General features: G+C 40.4%; 1 protein-coding gene across 1 annotated transcript in view; it reads right to left on the reverse strand.

The window, feature by feature from the left end:
* Positions 1 to 23,359, reverse strand: part of CABCOCO1 (ciliary associated calcium binding coiled-coil 1) — a 296,096-nt gene that overhangs the window by 10,382 nt on the left and 262,355 nt on the right. Inside the window, exon 6 of the mRNA XM_073685413.1 lies at positions 20,983 to 21,108. Within this exon, the coding sequence (XP_073541514.1) occupies positions 20,983 to 21,108 (126 nt within the window). The remainder of the gene's footprint in view (positions 1 to 20,982; positions 21,109 to 23,359) is intronic.

The raw sequence follows: 23,359 nt of genomic DNA on the forward strand, positions 1-23,359 counted from the left end.
TGCAAAGTTAAGAAAATTGAAGAGGATGTTGCACAACTAGGAAATGCAGAAAGAAGTCCGCACAGTGTGAAGGACTAGGCGGTGGGCTGAGATGAGTTTTCTTTTTTAACACCTTCTTTGCTCTCTAAAATTCAGCAAAATGGGAGCTGGCTGTTCACTACTTTTCTGAATTCTCATGGTCTCATCTTTAGGGGAGTCCAATTTTTAGGGAAGAATTTGAGGTTAATTCAATTCACCTTGAACAAATTTGCACATCTCTATCAAAAATTAAAATTTACTCAAAATATGAATTTTCTTTAATGATTAGCTAACCTCTGTATGTATTTTTTTATCATATTCATGGGGGTCATGAAACTGAAATATTGGGAGATGTTTAGCATGAAGAGCTTGGGCTCACTAACTACACTGCTCAAAAAAATAAAGGGAACACTCAAATAACACATCCTAGATCTGAATGAATGAAATATTCTCATTGAATACTTTGTTCTGTACAAAGTTGAATGTGCTGACAACAAAATCACACAAAAATCATCAATGGAAATCAAATTTATTAACCAATGGAGGCCTGGATTTGGAGTCACCCCCAAAATTAAAGTGGAAAAACACACTACAGGCTGATCCAACTTTGATGTAATGTCCTTAAAACAAGACAAAATGAGGCTCAGTATTGTGTGTGGCCTCCAAGTGCCTGTATGACCTCCCTACAATGCCTGGGCATGCTCCAGATGACGTTGCGGATGGTGTCCTCCCAGACCTGGACTAAAGCATCCGCCAACTCCTGGACAGTCTGTGGTGCAACGTGAAGTTGGTGGATGGAGCGAGACATGATGTCCCAGATGTGCTCAATCGGATTCAGGTCTGGGGAACGGGCGGGCCAGTCCATAGCTTCAATGCCTTCATCTTGCAGGAACTGCTAACACACTCCAGCCACATGAGGTCTGGCATTGTCCTGCATTAGGAGGAACCCAGGGCCAACCGCACCAGCATATGGTCTCACAAGGGGTCTGAGGATCTCACCTCGTTACCTAATGGCAGTCAGGCTACCTCTGGCAACCACATGGAGGGCTGTGCGGCCCTCCAAAGAAATGCCACCCCACACCATTACTGACCCACTGCCAAACCGGTCATGCTGAAGGATATTGCAGGCAGCAGATCGCTCTCCACAGCGTCTCCAGACTCTGTCACGTCTGTCTCATGTGCTCAGTGTGAACCTGCTTTCATCTGTGAAGAGCAAATGGTGCCAGTGGCACCTTTGCCAATCCTGGTGTTCTGTGGCAAATGCCAAGCATCCTGCACGATGTTGGGCTGTGAGCACAACCCCCATCTGTGGACGTCGGGCCCCCATACCACCCTCATGGAGTCGGTTTCTAACCGTTTGTGCAGACACATGCACATTTGTGGCCTGCTGGAGGTCATTTTGCAAGGCTCTGGCAGTGCTCCTCCTGTTCCTCCTTGCACAAAGGCGGAGGTAGCGGTCCTGCTGCTGGGTTGTTGCCCTCCTACGGCCCCCCCCACGTCTCCTGGTGTACTGGCCTGTCTCCTGGTAGCGCCTCCAGCCTCTGGACACTACGCTGACAGATACAGCAGACTTTCTTGCCACAGCTCGCATTGATGTGCCATCCTGGATGAGCTGCACTACCTGAGCAACTTCTGTGGGTTGTAGAGTCCGTCTCATGCTACCACGAGTGTGAAAGCACAACCTACATTCAAAAGTGACCAAAACATCAGCCAGAAAGCATTGGTACTGAGATGTGGTCTGTGGTCCCCACCTGCAGAAACACTCCTTTATTGAGTGTGTCTTGATAATTGGCAATAATTTCCATCTATTGTCTATTCCATTTGCACAACAGCATGTGAAATTGACAGTCAATCAGTGTTGCTTCCTAAGTGGACAGTTTGATTTCACAGAAGTTTGATTTACTTGGAGTTATATTCTGTTGTTTGTGTTCCCTTTATTTTTTTGAGCAGTGTACTTCCTCAACAAAACTTTTGCAGTAACAGGTTTGCTGTTTGGAAAGTGAAGATGCAATGGCTTAAAAAGCTTTGTAGACATTATTCCTGTTGTGGGAAAAGTTTATTTTTCCTGGACAGGGTAGGGCTCCCAGCAGCAGTATGGTATAGCTATAATAAATAATGGACAAGCAGGCGATGCATGGCTGTCTATTAGAGTAGAAGAGGCAGCAAACACACAATATAATGGGACATGCAAGGAGATGCCCGGCTGTGTAAGGTTAGGACTAGCAGCAGCACAGTATAATATATATGTATATAAATATATATATATATACAGTACAGACCAAAAGTTTGGACACACCTTCTCATTTAAAGATTTTTCTGTATTTACATGACTCTGAAAATTGTACATTCACACTGAAGGCATCAAAACTATGAATTAACACATGTGGAATTATATACTTAACAAAAAAGTGTGAAACAACTGAAAATATGTCTTATATTCTAGGTTCATCAAAGTAGCCACCTTTTGCTTTGATGACTGCTTTGCACACTCTTGGCATTCTCTTGATGAGCTTCAAGAGGTAGTCACCGGAAATGGTCTTCCAACAATCTTGAAGGAGATGCTTAGCACTTGTTGGCCCTTTTGCCTTCACTCTACGGTCCAGCTCACCCCAAACCATCTCGATTGGGTTCAGGTCTGGTGACTATGGAGGCCAGGTCATCTGGCGTAGCACCCCATCACTCTCCTTCTTGGTCAAATAGCCCTTACACAGCCTGGAGGTGTGTTTGGGGTCACTGTCCTGTTGAAAAATAAATGATGGTCCATGCTGTGGTAGCCATGCTGGTTCAGTATGCCTTCAATTTTAAATAAATCCCCAACAGTGTCACCAGCAAAGCACCCCCACACCATCACACCTCCTCCTCCATGCTTCACGGTGGGAACCAGGCATGTAGAGTCCATCCGTTCACCTTTTCTGCATCGCACAAAGACACGATGGTTAGAACCAAAGATCTCAAATTTGGACTCATCAGACCAAAGCACAGATTTCCACTGGTCTAATGTCAATTCCTTGTGTTCTTTAGCCCAAACAAGTCTCTTCTGCTTGTTGCCTATCCTTAGCAGTGGTTTCCTAGCAGCTATTTTACCATGAAGGCCTGCTGCACAAAGTCTCCTCTTAACAGTTGTTGAAGAGATGTGTCTGCTGCTAGAACTCTGTGTGGCATTGACCTGGTCTCTAATCTGAGCAGCTGTTAACCAGCGATTTCTGAGGCTGGTGACTCGGATAAACTTATCCTCAGAAGCAGAGATGACTCTTGGTCTTCCTTTCCTGGGGTGGTCCTCATGTGAGCCAGTTTCTTTGTAGCGCTTGATGGTTTTTGCAACTGCACTTGGGGACACTTTCAAAGTTTGCCCAATTTTTCGCACTGACTGACCTTCATTTCTTAAAGTAATGATGGCCACTCGTTTTTCTTTATTTAGCTGCTTTTTTCTTGCCATAATACAAATACTAACAGTCTATTCAGTAGGACTATCAGCTGTGTATCCACCAGACTCCTGCACAACACAACTGATGGTCCCAACCCCATTTATAAGGCAAGAAATCCCACTTATTAAACCTGACAGGGCACACCTGTGAAGTGAAAACCATTTCCGGTGACTACCTCTTGAAGCTCATCAAGAGAATGCCAAGAGTGTGCAAAGCAGTCATCAAAGCAAAAGGTGGCTACTTTGAAGAACCTAGAATATAAGACATATTTTCAGCTGTTTCACACTTTTTTGTTAAGTATATAACTCCACATGTGTTAATTCATAGTTTTGATGCCTTCAGTGTGAATGTACAATTTTCATAGTCATGAAAATACAGAAAAATCTTTAAATGAGAAGTTGTGTCCAAACTTTTGGTCTGTACTGTATATATATATATATATATATATATATATATATATATATATATATACATACACACACACAGGTGCATCTGACTAAATTAGAATATCATCAAAAAGTTAATTTATTTCAGTTCTTCAATAAAAAAAAGTGAAATTCATATTATATAGAGTCATTGCAAACAGAGTGATCTATTTAAAGTGTTTAGTTCTGTTAATGTTGATGATTATGGCTTATAGCCAATGAAAACACAAAAGTCATTAACTCAGTAAATTAGAATAATTAACAAAAAACACCTGTATAGGCTTCCTAAGCATTTAAAAAGGTCCCTTAGTCTGTTTCAGTAGGCTCCACAATCATGGGGAAGACTGCTGACTTGACAAATGTCCAAAAGACTGTCATTGACACACTCCACAAGGAGGGTAAGCCACAAAAGGTCATTGCTAAAGAAGCTGGCTGTTCACAGAGTGCTGTATCCAAGCATATTAATGGAAAGTTCAGTGGAGGGAAAATGTGTGGTAGAGAAAGGTGCACAAGCAATAACCGCAGACTTGAAATGATTGTTAAGAAAAGGCCATTCAAAAATTTGGGGGAGAATCACAATGAGTGGACTGCCAGGTGAGGAAAGGGACAAGTCATTATTGTCTCATCTTTAAAGGGTTTGTCTGCTATTAGGATAACATCTCCTCAATCTGAATGTTTGCCTTGTTAAAATTAAAGCACTTATTCTAACCTCCTGTGCTGGCGACGTTACAGCAGTGCTGGCACTGGGGTTCTCATGACCCCTGCACCCCATCAGAACTGACGCCACTGTCGCCGCCTTCGGACGTATAAGTAATCAAGTATCAAGCAACGTGTGGGAAAGACTTAGTGCAACACAAAGGAAAGAGCGTAAGGGATCCCAGACTCTAGGGAAAGGGGTGAGTGGAGACCTCTTAGGCTAGTCTAGTATTACCCTGTCTCCCCTAACAATCCTAAATTTGCTCTTCACCAATCGCTGCACGCGTGCCTCGCCCTGTCTTTCCCTGGCATATGGCTAAGGCTAGGGAAGGGAAGAGATGAGCACTAGTCGATCCACACTGAACACTAAAGACAACAAGGGAGGACAAACAGGGGAAAATTGCTTAGCTTTAGATGACTCCAAATGCACACACGTCCTCAAGCTCCAGAGAGGAAGAAGTACTGCTCTTGCTAAAGCCTTCACAAGGAGTAATGAATATCGCCGGCACCACCCTCTGGAACACAGCAACTATTTATACACCCAGGCCAGGGTGTTAATTAGCCAGAGAAAGGTAGCCACTGGGTCCTAGAGACAGCCTCTAAGAAGATGTCTGTAATGCCAAACATAGAGATCTCCTGCAACCCACAGCAGGGCAACTGTCTGTCACTTCTGACACACCCGTGATATCAAGAGGAAGTCAGGGCTGTGGTTGGTCACTCACTTCCTCTTGATTACTTATATGTCCGAAAGGGGAGGACTGTGACGCCAGTGCTGATTGGGTGCACTGCTCACGTGATATAACAACTTCACAAGAGCCCCGGGAACATGAGTGCTGATGCCTCTGGAAGGGGAACGGCACTGGAGGTGAGTATAAATGTTTTTATTTTATTGTGGGCAGACAATCAGATTGAGAAGGGGTTGCCCTAGTACAGGACAACCCCTTTAAGGAAATTGTCCTGGTTTTTCATGAAAGTCTGCAGTCAATATATGTAAATGCAGACTTGGGAATCCTCACATCACGTGAAGCGTGTTCTGTGAGGCTTTCCCAGTGCCGGCAGTGAAACCAAGTGGTAATGTGACCACAAGTAGGCAATATGCATACTTCCAGACACATTTTATCTAGATATGTGTGGCCTTGCTCAATACAAGGGAATTGAATGAGGCCGCACGCTTCTAGTCAGAATGTGTCTGGGAGTATGCATATCATATACTTGCAGACCGGCACCGGAAAATCCTCACAGCATGCGTTGCGTGTGATGTGAGGGTTTACAAGTCTGCAGTCACACAGAGTTGACAGAGCTCAAAAACACAGCTAGCTCTTTGAATTGTGACCTCCATCTCCCCCAGCCCCATCTTTTCGCAGTATAAATGTTGACTTTTCATCTCATTCTAGAAATCAACTGGAAGTTGTTATTGTGAAATATCGCCCGTAGCCTCTGGAGTACTGTGGCTAAGGTGACTAAGATGTAAAATAGATAATGGTTTCATTGACAGAATTGAAAGTCTGCAAAGTAAAAGATTAAATGTTTTAGTGGTGAAGGTGTTGGACTGTCACAAAGTAGGGGTATTGTACAGAATACCATTTCAAACTGATGGTGTGACTTTCAGAGGTAACATCATCCTGCTGTGACTGAGACAAGTGATGTGCATACATTCCATAACACCCTCTGCTTCCTCCCTACTAATATGCTTGCCAGGGGCCGAGGAGACCAATTGTGCTCTGCATTTGGTTTGGTAGTACTATTGTCTTGACAGCTGATGTCAGTAGAGGTGCTCCTGCCTGTGGCTCCCACATTCTTAGTCGATGTATGTTTTTTTTTTTTTTTTTTTTTTTAATACTACACTGTCTCTTGTCACTGCCACTTTTTCTTTTGCTAAACTTTTTTCACTACAATATAATTAACATTTGTCAATGTTTTCAACCCGAATTATTCCACCTTTAAAAAAAGACATAACAAGAAATACCGGTAGATAGGTACATGTCTGAAAAGACAAATACGGCAACAGGCATTAAGATTGTTGTGGCATGTACAGTTGTCAAATTTGACTAATAAAACAGGTGTACAAAAAACAGTTTGTTTTATGCTCACATTTTTTTTTAATATTTTGCCTTTTTAACACAATTATGCCCATCTTCCCAAAAAGGACATAACAAGAAATGCTAAGTAGGTAGATACATCTCCAAAAATCCAAATGTGCTAATAGAAAGCAGTATTCCTGTGGTATGTACCAACATAAAATTTGACTAGTAAAACAGGTGTGCAAAAATACAGTCACAGTTATAGGTCTTGATTTTTTTTATTTTATGTGTTTGTTTTATTAAAACAATTATCTCCCCTTCCCAAAAAAAGACAAAACAAGAAACACTAGTTGGGGAGGTTGGCTAGTTGGATAGGTACAAGTCCAAGTCCATAATCCAGAAACTACAATAGATCACTGTACATGAAAACTATATGAGGTAGACAGTCAAAGTTATAAATGTCTGGATTTTCTTTTGTATTTTTTAACACAAGTATTTCCCCCTTCACAAAAAGATTGCACAAGAAACATGTTAGGCTATTGGTTGAACTCAATGGAAAGTCTACTTTCAACCTTAAAACTATGAAATGCAAAAACTCAGGACAGTCACTTGCAACAAGAACACTTTCCCTGACTTATATTGAGTTGTTTTTTACTTTAGGAAATAATATGTTGGCTTGCTGCTTTCTAGTGCTTAAAGACTATGGAAAAAAAAGTGTAACTCAAATGCAGCAGGACAGATGCCAGCTATCTCATATCACTAGTCAATCACATTGGTACTGTTGTTGGCATCTCTCCTATCTCTCTGTTTCCCTATCAACTGAATCTCTGTATTATTTGCAGACTAATACACTCATCTTCACAGTGATACAGTTGTAGAACACATATCTGTCTTGATCTGTCCAATGTTTTTAGGCATTGTTGCTAAATACTGAGCTATCCAGGATCATCCTAAAATGGCTGATACGTTCACTGCCTCAACTTTTATACAGACTCTGCCAGTCCCTTCTTACTGGCTGCACTACGATGTGATAGGTGCAAAGCATTATGGATAATCTTTCCCCCAGCAATTACAGCTTTATTTTAATCCATTGGGTGTGCTCAGTGGGGGAACAAGTTACCATATTTTGCGGACTATAAGACGCACCAGACCAGAAGACCCAGGGGGTGGGTTGGCGTCTGTGGTGGAGTGGGGTCCCAGGAGGCAGGGTTCCCTGCTTCCTACAGAGGGTGGGAGTGGGTCAATGCTGCAAGCCCCAGGCTGGGAGGAGGGGATGTTCAGTGGTGTGAGGCTGCGGCATGCTCCGGGCTTGCAGAAAATGTTGACAGAATCCGCCCACCTCCCATCGTTTTCACTGCGGTGGACTTCGGAAAAATTACCGCCGTTGGTGGCCCATGTACAGATTGAGTTCTCGGGAGTCACCCCCCCACCATTAAGATACATTTGGATTATAAGATGCACCTCCATTTTCCCTCCAAATTTTGGCAAAAAAGTTCGTTTTATAATCCGAAAAATAAGGTACGTAATGAGAGCATCTTGGCTTCTTATCCACCTTACTAATAATTTTTGGACCAGTAGTGTATTGTGCGGTATTTCCTATTGAATGTCCCCTTCCACTTTGTTTCTCCCTTCTCGTCCACTTGGTAAGAATATGTATTTATTGGACTAACTATAGGTTTTCTTTATGACCACTTGGTCTAGCATTTTATGAACGTTGTTGCACTTATACAACATGCTGTGATTACTTTATAATTCTTTTCACCAATTTTATGTCTTTGTGTTTGCTTTTTAATGGCTATAATTTTCATTGTTTATGAATAAAGGATATATATTTTTATTTTATTCCTTTTTGTTATGCATGCTCTTTTTGTAGTTGTATTGACTTTAGGCACATTTGGCCACAATCATTATCCAGGTATACTCTGTAAGACTTGTTTGTCATTTAATAAAATGAGAGAACCCCTTTAAGAAACATTAAGAAAATGACTAACAGAAAATATACACCAAGTATATCATCTAATGTAAGAATGACTGTTCCACGAGGAAATGCAGGCCTATATTTTTATCATTTCTGTAAAGGCCAAGGCAACAAGAAATGACATATGATATTTTATGGGAATGTGTAATAAAGTTATGTTTAGATTCTGCCATCTGTTTTATGTAGAATTTAAATATTTTAAAGTGGAGTTAGGGAATAGTTATTTTTATTCTATAAGAATACAGCATCTAAATGAACCCAAGAAAAAACACAGCCGAGTAAAAGAAAGGGGTATTGGAAATAACAGTCATATTTAATGTCATATTGCATTTCTACACTTGTATTTCTATTTCAGGAAACTATTAGAATAATGGATTCCATCCCCTCACCACCTCCAATGCTACAATAAAGCAAGAACAGCTTGGAAGAAATAACTCTAAGTACAACTGACTAATCAAAACAATTATTTTGAGCAAAGTAAAAAGGAAAAGAGAAATTGAGAAATCTTATGATTACTCTATTGTTTCAAAGGAATTTCTTAAAATGTACAAATGTTAAAATTAAAGTGCATCTTTCTAATAATATATATAAAATAACTAGCAAAACTCATGATGGCAGATTTGCTAATTTAAATGTGCTAGAATTCCGGCCCAATTTACCCACCAGCTTACAGTAAATTTATTGTGTTTTAGACAATTTTTCCCGTTTGCACGACAATGAGCCTTGGCTTTAGCGGAAAGGGTGTGTGGCTTGTCTGGTAAGGGGCATATGGCCTAAACTCCTAAACTGCAACACTATGGATTAAAATGTCACCAATTAATATATGGCATAAACTTAGACTAGACAGTAGAGTTCAGCAAACAAATTCACAGGTCTATGGTCCAGCGGCCATGTTGGTACTCTGTGGCAGATGCATCAGAGCACTCCAAACTTCCTACTATGTACTAGCATATTGGATTCCTTTTCTGATTAATAGACCCCCATTGTGTCATGACTATGTCATTACTTGCTATATTCCAAATGTATTCTGATGAAGATCCGGATTCAGGGCTGAAACGGTAATTGTTCTGAATAATTGTGGACTGCATAAATAAAAACTCTCACTTCACTTCATACCTCTGATTTCTGAGTTTTCCAGAGATTTATGGATTGGAACCCTACTTCAGCACCAACTGATTTTCTGACTAATGTACAGGTGCTTCTCACATAATTAGAATATCATCAAAAAGTTAATTTATTTCAGTTCTTCAATACAAAAAGTGAAACTCATATATTATATAGAGTCATTACAAATAGAGTGATTTATTTCGAGTGTTTATTTCTGTTAATGTTGATGATTATGGCTTACAGCCAATGAAAACACTAAAGTCATTATCTCAGTAAATTAGAATACTTTATAACAACAGCTTGAAAAATGTTTTTAAAATCTGAAATGTTGGCCTACTGAAATGTATGTTCAGTAAATGCACTCAATACTTGGTCGGGGTTCCTATTTCATCAATTACTGCATCAATGCGGCGTATCATGGAGGCGATCAGCCTGTGGCACTGCTGAGGTGTTATGGAAGCCCAGGTTGCTTTGATAGCAGCCTCCAATTCATCTGCAATGTTGGGTCTGGTGTCTCTCATCTTCCTCTTGACAATACCCCTTAGATTCTCTATAGGGTTAAGGTCAGGCGAGTTTGCTGGTCAATCAAGCACTGTGTGTTAGAACCTTGCTGTTAGGTTTTTTTTCCTTTGCTGGTCACATGACCTTGTTGGCCTATTTAATCCTGCTCCGCCCTTCTGGCTTTGCTGGACTTCATTGTATATCTACTTTCTAGCTAGCCTGTGCTCTGTATCTAACTCTGTTAGTTTGCTTGGTCTACGGACCTCTAGGTTCTATCTATTTTGTTTGTTCGTCTGTCTGCTGCTATTTCTGTTAGGAGGTGTCCCATATTCCTCCCAGTCCTTAGTACTTGTAGGGATTCCCTCCCCAAATCTATAGGTCTCCGTACAGACTAGATTAGGACTTTAGCAGGTCTGATCGCAGGATCAGGTTCCCTGTTACATCGTAGGGATTCAGCTGAGTCTTTAGTAGGGACAGATCTCCTCTCTTTCCTTAGCTTTGGTAGCAGAACATAACAGTAAGTCCAGCCTGTAAATTCTCTAAGGAAAGATTTTTTTTTGTTCCATCATGGTGTCGGTTCAGGATTTGGCTAAACACCTGCAGGGACTCTCTCTGGAAGTGGCCGAGCTCCGTCAGCACGTGAGTAACTGTCCTGGAGCATATTTCTTGGAGCCTAAGGTATGTTTGCCGGATTTATTTTTTGGTGAACATCGAGAATTTTTTTCATTTAAAAATGCTTGCTTATTGTATTTTCGTTTGAGACCCAAGTCCTCTGGGGATGAATCCCAGCGCGTAGGGTTCATAATGTCACTTTTGCGCAAAGAGCCTCAGGAGTGGGCCTTTTCTTTGCAACCTAGTGATACATGCTTCAGATCAGTGGATAGTTTTTTTTCTGCTTTAGGACTATTATATGATGATCCTGACCGTGTGGCATCAGCTGAGACTGAGTTGAGACGTTTAAAACAAGGATCAGGTAATATGGAAAAATATTGTACACATTTTCGTCGTTGGTCCACTCAAACAGGGTGGAACGATTCTGCTCTGAAAAGTCTATTTCTTGCTGGGCTCAGTGAAAAGGTTAAAGACCTGCTAATTGCTTATCCTACACCTGAGGATTTGCAACAGGCTATGCAATTAGCTATACGGGTGGACAGAAGACTGCGTGCTAGGGTTATTGAGAGCAAATCCTCTGCTATGTCAGTTTCTGGTTATGATAATGTGTGTACTAACAGTGGTGAACCGATGGAGATTGGATCGGTGGCACCTCGCTCTCAAGAAAAACACCGTCGTTTTTCAGAAGGCTTGTGTTTCTATTGTGGAAAATCTGGTCATTTGATTAAAGGCTGTGAGCTTCGTATGAAGAAAGAAAAAAAAATGGTCAGTCACGCCCGTATTGCCTGTTTAAATTCCAAGGGTATATTTTTAGCTGCTTCCACGATTGCTCAGGAAAAATTAATGGAATTTCGGGTGTTTGTTGATTGCGGGTCTACACTGAATGTTATTGATGGGGGATTCGTGGAAAAACTCAATTTAAAACCTGAACCTTTATCATCCCCCATTGCTGTGGTTTCTGTGGATGGTTCCCCTTTGAAGAATATTACTCTCAAGGTCAGTGAATTTCCTCTCACTATTAATGGTGTTCACCATGAGAAATTGGATTTGGTAGTGTTGAATAACTTGCCTTCTCCAGTAATATTGGGTTTGCCCTGGTTAAAATTTCACAATCCTGTACTGGATTGGTCTACCAGTGAAATTAAATCCTGGAGCCATAAATGTTATGACAAGTGTTGTAACGGGCGTATTGCAGCTTTGGATAGGGGAGAATTGCCTGTTCCTATTCAGGATTTTTGGAGAGTTTTTTCTGAGAAAGAATCGCAGGTTTTGCCTCCCCATAGAGACTATGATTGTTCTATTGAATTTGTCCCTGGAGCGACTCTTCCTAAAAGTCGTTTATTTAACCTTACTATTCCTGAGAGGAAGGCTTTGGAGGAATACATACAGACAAGTTTGGCCGCCGGTCACATTAGGCCCTCTAAGTCTCCTGTGGCGGTTGGATTTTTTTTTTGTAAAAAAAAAGGACGGCGGTTTACGTCCTTGTCTGGATTTTCGTGAGATTAACAAAATTACGGTACGCAATCCTTACCCACTGCCATTGATTCCTGATCTGTTTAACCAGTTATTGGGGGCCAAGTGGTTCTCTAAAATTGACCTTAAGGGGGCATACAATCTGTTGCGCATGAAGGAGGGTGATGAATGGAAGACTGCTTTTAACACTCCTGTGGGTCATTTTGAGAATCTGGTTATGCCTTTTGGTCTTACTAATGCTCCTGCATTTTTTCAGAATCTGATTAATGACATCCTTAGACCTTTGATCGGTAAAAATGTGGTTGTGTATTTGGATGACATTTTGATTTATTCGCCAGATCTGGAGTCTCATTGGCGGAGCGTGCGTGAGGTATTACAGTTATTAATGGACAATTCGCTTTTTGCTAAGCTGGAGAAATGTGAGTTCGCTGTACAGAGAATTAGTTTTTTGGGCTACATTATCTCCAGCAAAGGTTTTGAGATGGATCCGGTTAAGGTTCAGGCTGTGCAGGAATGGCCTAGGCCTATTGGTTTGAAATCAATACAGAGGTTTTTGGGTTTCGCCAATTACTATAGAAAATTCATAAAAAATTTTTCTAGTATTGTCAAACCTCTGACTGATCTCACCAGGAAAGGTGCTGATGCGGTTCAGTGGTCTTCTGAGGCCATTGAAGCTTTTGTGTATCTCAAGGAGAGGTTCACCTCTGCTCCCATCCTTATGCAGCCTGATGTTACTAGGCCGTTTTTGGTTGAGGTTGATGCTTCCTCTGTGGGGGTTGGCGCAGTATTGTCTCAGGATAACGGGGATGGATTACATCCCTGTGCATTTTTTTCAAAAAAATTTTCGGAGACTGAATTGAATTACGATATTGGTAATCGGGAATTATTGGCTATTAAACTCGCATTTGAACACTGGCGCCACTTCTTGGAAGGTGCGGAATTTCCCGTTCAGGTTCTTACGGATCATAAAAATCTGATATATCTTGACGCTGCCAAGCGCCTGAATGCCCGTCAGGCTAGGTGGGCACTGTTTTTCTCGCGGTTTAATTTCTCCGTTACTTACATCCCTGGTACTAAGAATGTTAAGGCGGATGCCTTGTCTCGCAGTTTTTCTCCCATAGTCGGTGCTGAGAAAGAGGAAAACATTTTACAAGAAGGTGTTGTGATAGCTGCTTTAGACTCCGTTTTGGAAGATGAGATTCTTAAAGCTCAGGAGAATGCCCCATGTAACACTCCTCATGGGAGGTTGTTTGTGCCTGGGACCTTTAGGAGAGATTTGTTTGTTGAGTGTCACGAATCTCGGTTGGCAGGTCATCCCGGAATCTCTGAGACCAAGAGACTGGTGGGTCGCAGTTTTTGGTGGCCTGGATGGCAGAAGGAAGTCATTAAGTGGGTGCGCCAATGTACTATATGTGCTAGATCTAAGTCCTCACATACTCCTGCTGCGGGGTTGCTTTGTCCTTTGGAGGTCCCCAGTGCTCCTTGGACACATTTGGCTATGGACTTTATAACTGACCTTCCCCCCTCTGAGGGTTTTACTGTCATCTGGGTGGTCGTGGACCGTTTTAGCAAGATGTGTCACTTGGTTCCCTTCGTCAAACTGCCCTGCGCTAAAACTCTCGCTAAGGCCTTTGTCAAGGAAATTGTCAGACTTCATGGCGTTCCTACTGACATTGTTTCTGATAGGGGTCCTCAGTTCGTGGCTCGTTTTTGGCGTGCCTTTTGTGACAGGTTGGGAATTCATTTGTCGTTTTCGTCCGGATATCATCCTGAATCTAATGGCCAGACAGAAAGGAAAAACCAGGATGTTGAGCAGTTCTTGCGTTGTTTTGTGGCAGACAATCAAGAGGGGTGGTCTGAGTTTCTGCCACTTGCCGAATTTGCTCTGAACAATCATACATCTTCTTCTGCTGGTTGTTCGCCTTTTTTTTGTTGTTCTGGGAGACATCCGTCGTTTGGGTCGTTCTCCAAGTTGGGATCTGCCGTGCCTGAGGAGGAGAATTTTTCCGGTGATTTGGAAAGAGTTTGGACGGATGTGCGTGGTAATCTTCAGGAGGCCAACAGAAAATCTAAAGACTACTTTGATAGGAAACGACAGGAGGTTTTGTTCGCTGTTGGTGACATGGTTTGGTTGTCCTCTAGGAATCTGCGGTTGAGGATTCCTTCTAAGAAATTGGGTCCCAAGTTTGTAGGGCCCTTTAAGGTGCTTCAGGTTGTCAACCAATCTGCTGTTAGGTTGGAGGTTCCTACCTCCTGGAGAATTAATCCGGTCTTTCATGTCTCTCTGTTAAAAAAAGCTGTTGTGTCGGATGGTGACGCCTCTGCCTCTGTTCCTCCGGTGGTGGAGGACGGGGAATATGAAATTTCTCGCATCCTTGACTCTAGACGGTATAGAGGTAGTTTGCAGTATCTTGTGGCCTGGAAAGGTTTCGGACCCGAGGATAACTCTTGGGTGAGGTCAGATGATGTTTCCGCGTCCAGACTTATCAGAGCGTTTCACAGGAGATTTCCTGATAAGCCTGGTCCTAGGGGATCCGGAGGATCCTCTTAGAAGGGGGGGTACTGTTAGAACCTTGCTGTTAGGTTTTTTTTCCTTTGCTGGTCACATGACCTTGTTGGCCTATTTAATCCTGCTCCGCCCTTCTGGCTTTGCTGGACTTCATTGTATATCTACTTTCTAGCTAGCCTGTGCTCTGTATCTAACTCTGTTAGTTTGCTTGGTCTACGGACCTCTAGGTTCTATCTATTTTGTTTGTTCGTCTGTCTGCTGCTATTTCTGTTAGGAGGTGTCCCATATTCCTCCCAGTCCTTAGTACTTGTAGGGATTCCCTCCCCAAATCTATAGGTCTCCGTACAGACTAGATTAGGACTTTAGCAGGTCTGATCGCAGGATCAGGTTCCCTGTTACATCGTAGGGATTCAGCTGAGTCTTTAGTAGGGACAGATCTCCTCTCTTTCCTTAGCTTTGGTAGCAGAACATAACACTGTGATACTGTTGTTTTTAAACCAGGTATTGGTACTTTTGGCAGTGTGGACAGGTGCCAAGTCCTGCTGGAGAATGAAATTTCCATCTCCAAAAAGCTTGTCGACAGAGGGAAGCATGAAGTGCTCTAAAATTTCCTGGTAGATGGCTGCGCTGACTTTGGTCTTGATAAAACACAGTGGACCTACACCAGCAGATGACATGGCTCCCCAAACCATCTCCGATTGTGGAAACTTCACACTAGACCTCAAGCAGCTTGGATTGTGGCCTCTCCACTCTTCCTCCAGACTCTGGGACCTTGATTTCCAAATGAAATGCAAAATTTACTTTCATCTGAAAACAATACCTTGGACCACTGAGCAACAGTCCAGGTCTTTTTCTCCTTAGCCCAGGTAAAACGCTTCTGGCGTTGTCTATTGGTCATGAGTGGCTTGACACAAGGAATGCGACACTTGTAGCCCATGTCCTGAATACGTCTGTGTGTGGTGGATCTTGAAGCAATGACTCCAGCAGCAGTCCACTCCTTGTGAATCTCCTCTAAATTTTTGAATGGACTTTTCTTAACAATCCTTTCAAGGCTGTGGTTATCCCGGTTACTTGTACACCTTTTTCTGCCACACTTTTTCCTTCCACTCAATTTTCCATTAATCTGCTTGGATACAGCACTCTGTGAACAGCCAGCTTCTTTTGCAATGAACTTTTGTGGCTTACGCTCCTTGTAGAGTGTGTCAATGACTGCCTTCTGGACATCTGTCAAGTCATCAGTCTTACCCATGATTGTGGAGCCTACTGAAACAGACTAAGGGACTTTTTTAAACGCGTAGGAAGCCTTTGCAAGTGTTTTTTGTTAATTATTCTAATTTACTGAGATAATGACTTTTGTGTTTTCATTGGCTGTAAGCCATAGTCATCAACATTAACAGAAATAAACACTTTAAATAGATCACTCTGTTTGTAATGACTCTATATAATATATGAGTTTCACTTTTTGAATTGAAGAACTGAAATAAATTTTGTGAGAAGCACCTGTATATCAATAATTACATCATTACTTAACGTCATGACCTCACGGGGCCTACTAAACAGTAGAGGCGCCAAAGATGACGGCTGGTTGTAGGAAATTCATAAGTTTGGTCATGCGGCCATGGAGTGTCAAAAAATTGTTTTCTCATCTGTACTAGACTATACTAAAATGCACCAAATTCATCATCCAACATAAACCACTGAGATAAATTTGAATCACACAGCTTACAATTTCACGCTTTTTATCTAGCCACCTCACGGCGCAGGTCACATCATGATATTGAGGCCTACTAATCAGAAGAGGCTACTAGGATGTCAGCAGATAGAAGAAAGTCCACAGTGATCTGGGACGGCTGGCACAGAGCAGCTACTAATCATTTTGCTCAACTCGATTAGACAGTCTAAAAAAAGCATCAAATTCAGCATCAAGCATAGACCACTGCGATAACATGCATTGCAACATCATGACTTCACTAGGTCTACTCGTAAGAAGCGGCACCTAGGCTGCTGACTGGTAGTAGACAGTTTGAAGTGCTGTGGTGTGGCTGCCATAAAGTACCGACAAATCAATTTTACTCAACTCTACTAGACAATCTAAAATGCACCAAATTCATCATCAAGCTTAGATAACTGTGATAAAGTAGAAGTATTTTAAGACTATCCAGTTTACAGCAAGCTTATATTGTCGAAAAATTGGACAGTTTTAGTAACTAGGACTCACTGTTATGTAGAGTTGCAGACTTACAGTGCTCCTGCTCTTGCTAGGCTGTGTGTTGGTATTTACTCTGGTTAAAATCCTATGTATCAACCAGGAGTATCAGGAAAAAACAGTGTTGTAAACTAAATTCCTGAAGATACAGCAATGGTCACTGGACTCTTCTAGAAAAAATATTTTTTCACCTCACTGTTTGCATTTACACTTCTCAACATTGAAATGGCAACATCAAGAAGGAAAAGTAGAGGAATTATGTAAATCATAGGATCAAAAGACATGTTAATAATATGCAAATAATTTATTTAGCACCAATTATGAGCATTAAAAGCATATATACACGCACTTACACACCTTGTCAGGTTATCCTTGATGTCATTAATGGTTGTCAGAGGAATGTTCTGCCAAGCTGAATACACTTGGGCAAACCATAAAGATCCCATTGCGATTGCCGACCAATGACGTTCCAGATGTGCTCAATGAGAGACAAGTCTAGAGACACCAGAGGCCATGGAAGCATGTTTAGGCCATGCAGTCTGCTCACAGTAGCACAAGCAACATGAGGCCTGGCACTGTTGTATTGAAAAATGGCACTTTGGAGAAATGACTATCACTGGTTTCATAACCAAATCAATGTAATGCCGAGCTCTTAGTGCACTTAGAATAAAGATTAGAGGGGTCTGGATACTGTACATTATGACACCCCATATCTTAATCCCAGAAGTATGACTGGTGTGACATTAGCTCATGAAGACCTATTCATGGCGCTGCCCAAGTCGTCTCCACATGGAGACAGGAGGCTGCAATGGAACAATGGAGGCTGGAACGGAGGTCTATGAATCCTGTGATTTCCACAATTCAACAACTTTTGCATCTTGATGCAGCTATTTCAACCTTGAGGAATGTATATACATAGTCATTATTTTTATTAAATAAGTCTAATTCCTGTAAATGTATTCTATTTTTAAAACGCAGAACTAACATGTCTGTAATTTTCCTTTGAATTTCTGAAATATCCTGTCGGTGTTAACCTTTATTATATGAAAGTCCGTTCATGGAATATAAAGAAAAGACATCTAAATTGGGGGTAATAAAGGTCCCTAGAATAATTGCATCATTTGACACACTGCAAAATTCTATCTGCCGCACTGCTGTGCTGTAACTCTTAGAATAATTAGGATTTAATCTGTACATTATGGAAGATTTGATTCACTTTTTTTCATTTCTTTTATTTAATTTAGTTCAAACATACGAAATTCCCAGTGATTACATTAGGTCTTAGTGATTGAAATGCACACATATAAATTAATATTTAACTTACATGAAATGTACATGATAGGAAAATAATTGTTGGATGTTTATTTCCATTATTATTATTATTGTAATAATTGTGAACATTATTGTAATTCGTGACTCATTATAGAAAAGAAATGAGAGTAGTACAGGTTACATTACAAATCAGTGAGTATTCAACTGAGATAAGTTGAATTATTAAATTATTGAGGTCTGGTTTAACCCCTTCCCGACATGGCCAATTTCCGTTTTAGCGTTATAATTTGTTTCCTACACTTCTTCCAAAAGCCATAACTTTTTTATTCTTCCTTCCACATAGACTTATGAGGGCTTGTTTTTTTTTGTGGCATAAGTTGTAGTTTTGAATGACAGCATTCATTTTATCATACAGTACGCTGGAAAATGGAGAAAAAAATCCAAGTGCAGCGAAATTGTAAAACCCCCCTACAATTCTGACACTATTTTTTGGGAATTGTCTTTACGGCTTACATTGTGTGGTAAAAGTGACCTGGCATCATGATTGTATAGGTCAGTAGGATTGTGGCAATACCAAACTTGTCCAGTATAATGCTCTGTTGCTGTGGAAAGGAGAAGTGCAAATGTCCTGACCTTCTGTAATCCCGGGCTTGTCTTATGATTTGCTGGGCTGGTGAACGGAGGAACCCAGAAGGTCAGGAAATTCAAGCAGCTCCTGTCCATGGCCAGAGTACTGACCTGGACTGTGGACCAGGGTTGCGCAAAATGATCCCCTCATCCTTATTGTCCAGGTATTTTTAGTATTTAAAAAAAAATTGGAAATTTGTAAAAAAAAAAAAAAACAACCCTTTTTTGATTGTACCAACATTTTGTGACACCTGTAATATTTTCATTTTTCGGTCGATGGAGCTTATTTTATTTGTGGAATGAGTGGTCATTTTTATTGATACCTTTTGGGTATAGGTATGACTTTTTGATTATTTCATGTTGCATTTTTTCTTCAACAGGCCCCTAGCTGACACAGCAACTCATTGGCCCTCGGTCATCATGTCAGGTGGTGGCTGATGGGCACATGGAATGATTTGATTCACTTTTTTTTCATTTCTTTTATTTCATTTAGCTCAAACATATGAAATTCCCAGTGATTACATTAGATCTCAGTGATTGAAATGCACACATATAAATTAGTATTTAACTTACATGAAATGTACATTATAGGAAAATAATTGTTGCTTCCATACTGGCAGGCTGTTAATGGTGTTGTCAGAGACTGACAGAGGCATTTAAAAGGTTAACAGTTTCGGGTGGAGCTTGGCTGGGACACACAGCTATTATCGGCCAGGTATGAGGTAGGCTTAGCCTGTGAGCCCACTCAATACGCCCCAGCTCTCGCCTTGCTTTTTTAGATGTATGGCGAATGTCAGGAAGACATAAAAACATCACAAAAACATCAAAAATATGTACATGATACCTGAAAATTAGGGTCTCATAGACATGTGGTTTTATTGAAATCCTGGAACCTAAGGGGCCTACAAGGTCTTTGTCCTACAAGAGAAGACCAGTTCTAAAAAAGGATAAGTGATAATAGGGTTCCCTGATACAGATGTGCATTGGGCTTCAGGGGCTTCAAGTTATGCCTCTGCCTGAAAATATTAATATAGGTGCCATTGTACTAAAATATCATTTTCCCAATTATCAAAATTGTCTAAGAGAAACCCAATCAGACAATGACAAAACAGATGTTATAGTTTCAGAATTGTTTAAGAAATTAAATTTAAAGGGGTTGTCCCATAAACAACATATATCACCTATCAACAGCATAGACAATAAATACATGATTGCCGGAACCTCCGCTCCTAACATCCCCACCGATCCCAAGATTGAGGGTCTCTTTAAGATCCCTGTGTGAATGAAGAAGTGATGGACACGTGCAACCACTACATCCATAAACAGTAAATGGGTTTGGTGAAGTACTGTGACTTCAATTTTACTGTAACTATTTTTGATAAGTAGCGTCAAAGGGCTCTTTTTTGTACAACTGCAACAATTAAAATGCATTAAAATGGGTATTCTCCTTATGGTAGATGTGGATTTTACCTCTGGGACCCCTGGCATTCAGACTCTATAGTACTTAATGGCCTGAATCAGGGAACATGGTAAATGAGACCCCAAAAGGTGAAAATTCCAGAGGTGACACCCCGCATTTATCTATAAGGTATTTATGGCATGTGTCTTGGGGATAAGAAATACATGGTAACAATAGGAAAATCCCCTCAATGTGCACATACAAGAGCCAAAAAATCCTTTGGTGGTCTCAGGCTGTAACAAAATAATATCCAGCAGAATAAAACCCCCATTAGTGCTCAAATTTGGACAAATCACTTCCCACTATGGAAAACAATGTAAAAGAGCTGTAGTGCTTTACTCAGAGATTAGAGAGGTCCCAGCATTGATTAATTAAAGTTTATGGCATAATTTATTGGCATGCCATCCATTACTGTGACATGAAGATTTCCCAAAATGTAAATTTGCAAGCATTCTGAGTTGAAGAAGGTTGGGCTGAAGGAACCCTTGTCTGATATTACTCCAATATTCTAAAAAAACATGTGGAAAGAGAGATGGCAAAGCTTGTATTAGAGTATAAGGATAGAAGAGAGAACTGTCCTTAATAGGTTTTATAAACATTTTGCTTGACATCTTCAAAACAGATAGAACATAGGCTACATAAATGAGACATACCTCAACTGTTTCTAGATCTTCGGCAACTGGTGGTGCTAGGAATTTTTCATACACTTCATAGGGTATCCCTTCTTCAAGTGGTACTGGAAAAGGTGTTTCTGCTGGTTTTGCAACCTCTACTATTTGCTGTGGAAGAAGATGACACATTGATCAGACAGTAATCTGCTTTAAGAGTGAAATATTTATTATATATTTATATTACTTGTTGTCTCCCTCTTGGCTTCTTACTGCTACAGGCTGAGAAAGCACAACACTCTCTAAGTATAATTGCCTTTTCCTTGTGTGATGGATCAGGACAAGCAATAGCGATTGATAATAGCAAGAATAGAGCAGTGAAGAACACTATTCTTACTGTCAGACTGATGGAAGTGTAAACAGAACCTGCAGGACCTCCTTATTAGTCAATAGGATCCATCAGTAACTGCTTAGATTTGTTGCATCACAGATCCATCACAGTGTCATGACTTTTATAAACAAAGCCTTAGGGTATGTTCACACTGCATCTTAATTCACTGGTCAAAAAACATTTGTTTTTCAAGCAGAAGACTCTTCAGGAAACTCTTTTCCTTGGAGTTTAGTAAAACTGAAGAGTCTTTTGCTAGCACTTCTTTGGTCACTTCCTGAGCATTTTTTTTGCTTGTTTTTTTTCAGTGTTGTTTTCCAGGCATTTTTTTACTTTATTAAGCAATAAACAAAGTTCTAGGACTTTTTTTGAGGCAGAACCACTGAAAATACACACCAAAAAAGAATGGGAGTTTTCTTGGTGTCTTTTTAGCATTTCCATTGACTTGTATTATAGGCATTGTCTATAAACGTATATGTTACTCTTTTTAAATACTTGGCATCTTTTGAAAGCCTGAAGTGATTAAAAGATGCTCAGAAGCCTGAACATAAAAACAGCAAGATTTTTTTTTACATAGAAATGCATATGTTCATTCTTTTGGATGCTTTTTAGCTTTTTCGGGGTGTTTTCTGCACACAAAAATGGAAAAAAAAAGTCGCAGTGTCAACATACTTACGTTTTTTATTCAACGCATTTTGAAAAGTCAGGCACTTCTTCTTCAGGAAACAACCACTCATAGATATAAAACATTCAAGGCAGTTTTTAAAAAACTGTCCTGCATGTTTTATATGTATGAGTGGTTGTTTCCTAAAGAAGTGCCTGACACTTCAAAACTCGTTGAATAAAATCTGCAAGTTTAATAATTTCCAGTGAATTGACATCTTCAATAATCGGCAGACCGGGGGGTATCCACAAGTTCTAAAGCTCTTCATTCTCATAGGTTTAGATAAACCCGTGGATCCGCACAGCTGAACATCGACTTAAAACGCATAATATCATGGATCAGGTTAGCATAATCTGATAAGAATAACTTTATTGTTTGTCAGATAAGACTCTATTTGCGTTACTAGTATGATATTGTAAATTATTACTAGCCTTACATGTGCCCTACGACTTTTGTTATATATGCACTATTGCTGGTAGGAATATGAACCACCAGCCAGTGTTAGATGGTATATAGTGTATGACATTTAGTATACAGTGGGTACGGAAAGTATAGTTTAATGAGAAAAAAAAAAGAACTTTTTAGAATTTACCAAATGGCTGCAATGAAACAAAGAGTGAAAAATTTAAAGGGGTTTGAGTACTTTCCGTACGCACTGTATAGCTGGCGCTGTCTACTAAATATAGGCTATGGATGTATAGTACTATATCTTAAATTAAGATTTATACTTATATTTCTATATATGGATTCTAGCAATTATTTTACATAGTTACTATATTCACAATTATAGGGAGACTAGGATATTGTTTTTACTATTTTATTGTGACCTAGATGCAGTAAGTTGTATACATTTGTGAATGGAGTGGAGGATATTGGACATACAAATGACTGCATTGGGCCAGTTTGAAAAATGTACAATGCATGAAGATAAGTTGATGGCGCTAGATTAATAAAAAATGTATTAAAGGGATTCCAGATTAATATTAAAAAAGTTTTCTCAAAATTGATAGTTATCCTTTATCCATAGCCCCCTGATGAAGGCTGGTCCGAAACGCGTGTTAGGGTGGATGTGCTGCTAGGTGGAGTCCCCCCCTTCATTCCCCACTTACTTCTAAGGTATTGTACCATTATGAGATTGTGTATTATATCTTTTTTAGCATGCCCTACTATTCAACCTATAAGGTTGTGACTTGATTAGAGGATGGCATGACTGAAATGTTGCGAGCATCTATACCACAATACTACCACCATATACATTTTCTATATATATAGCACTATATATCATTGTGTCAGTATTGGTGTTTTGCATATGAGGGATTTATTGCCCCATTTCTGCTCATCCCAGTTGTGTGTATTTTTTTCACTTATGT

Source organism: Phyllobates terribilis, unplaced genomic scaffold (assembly GCF_046119375.1).
Source record: "Phyllobates terribilis strain yellow unplaced genomic scaffold, ASM4611937v1 Scaffold_5__5_contigs__length_657084704, whole genome shotgun sequence".
NCBI lineage: Eukaryota > Metazoa > Chordata > Amphibia > Anura > Dendrobatidae > Phyllobates > Phyllobates terribilis.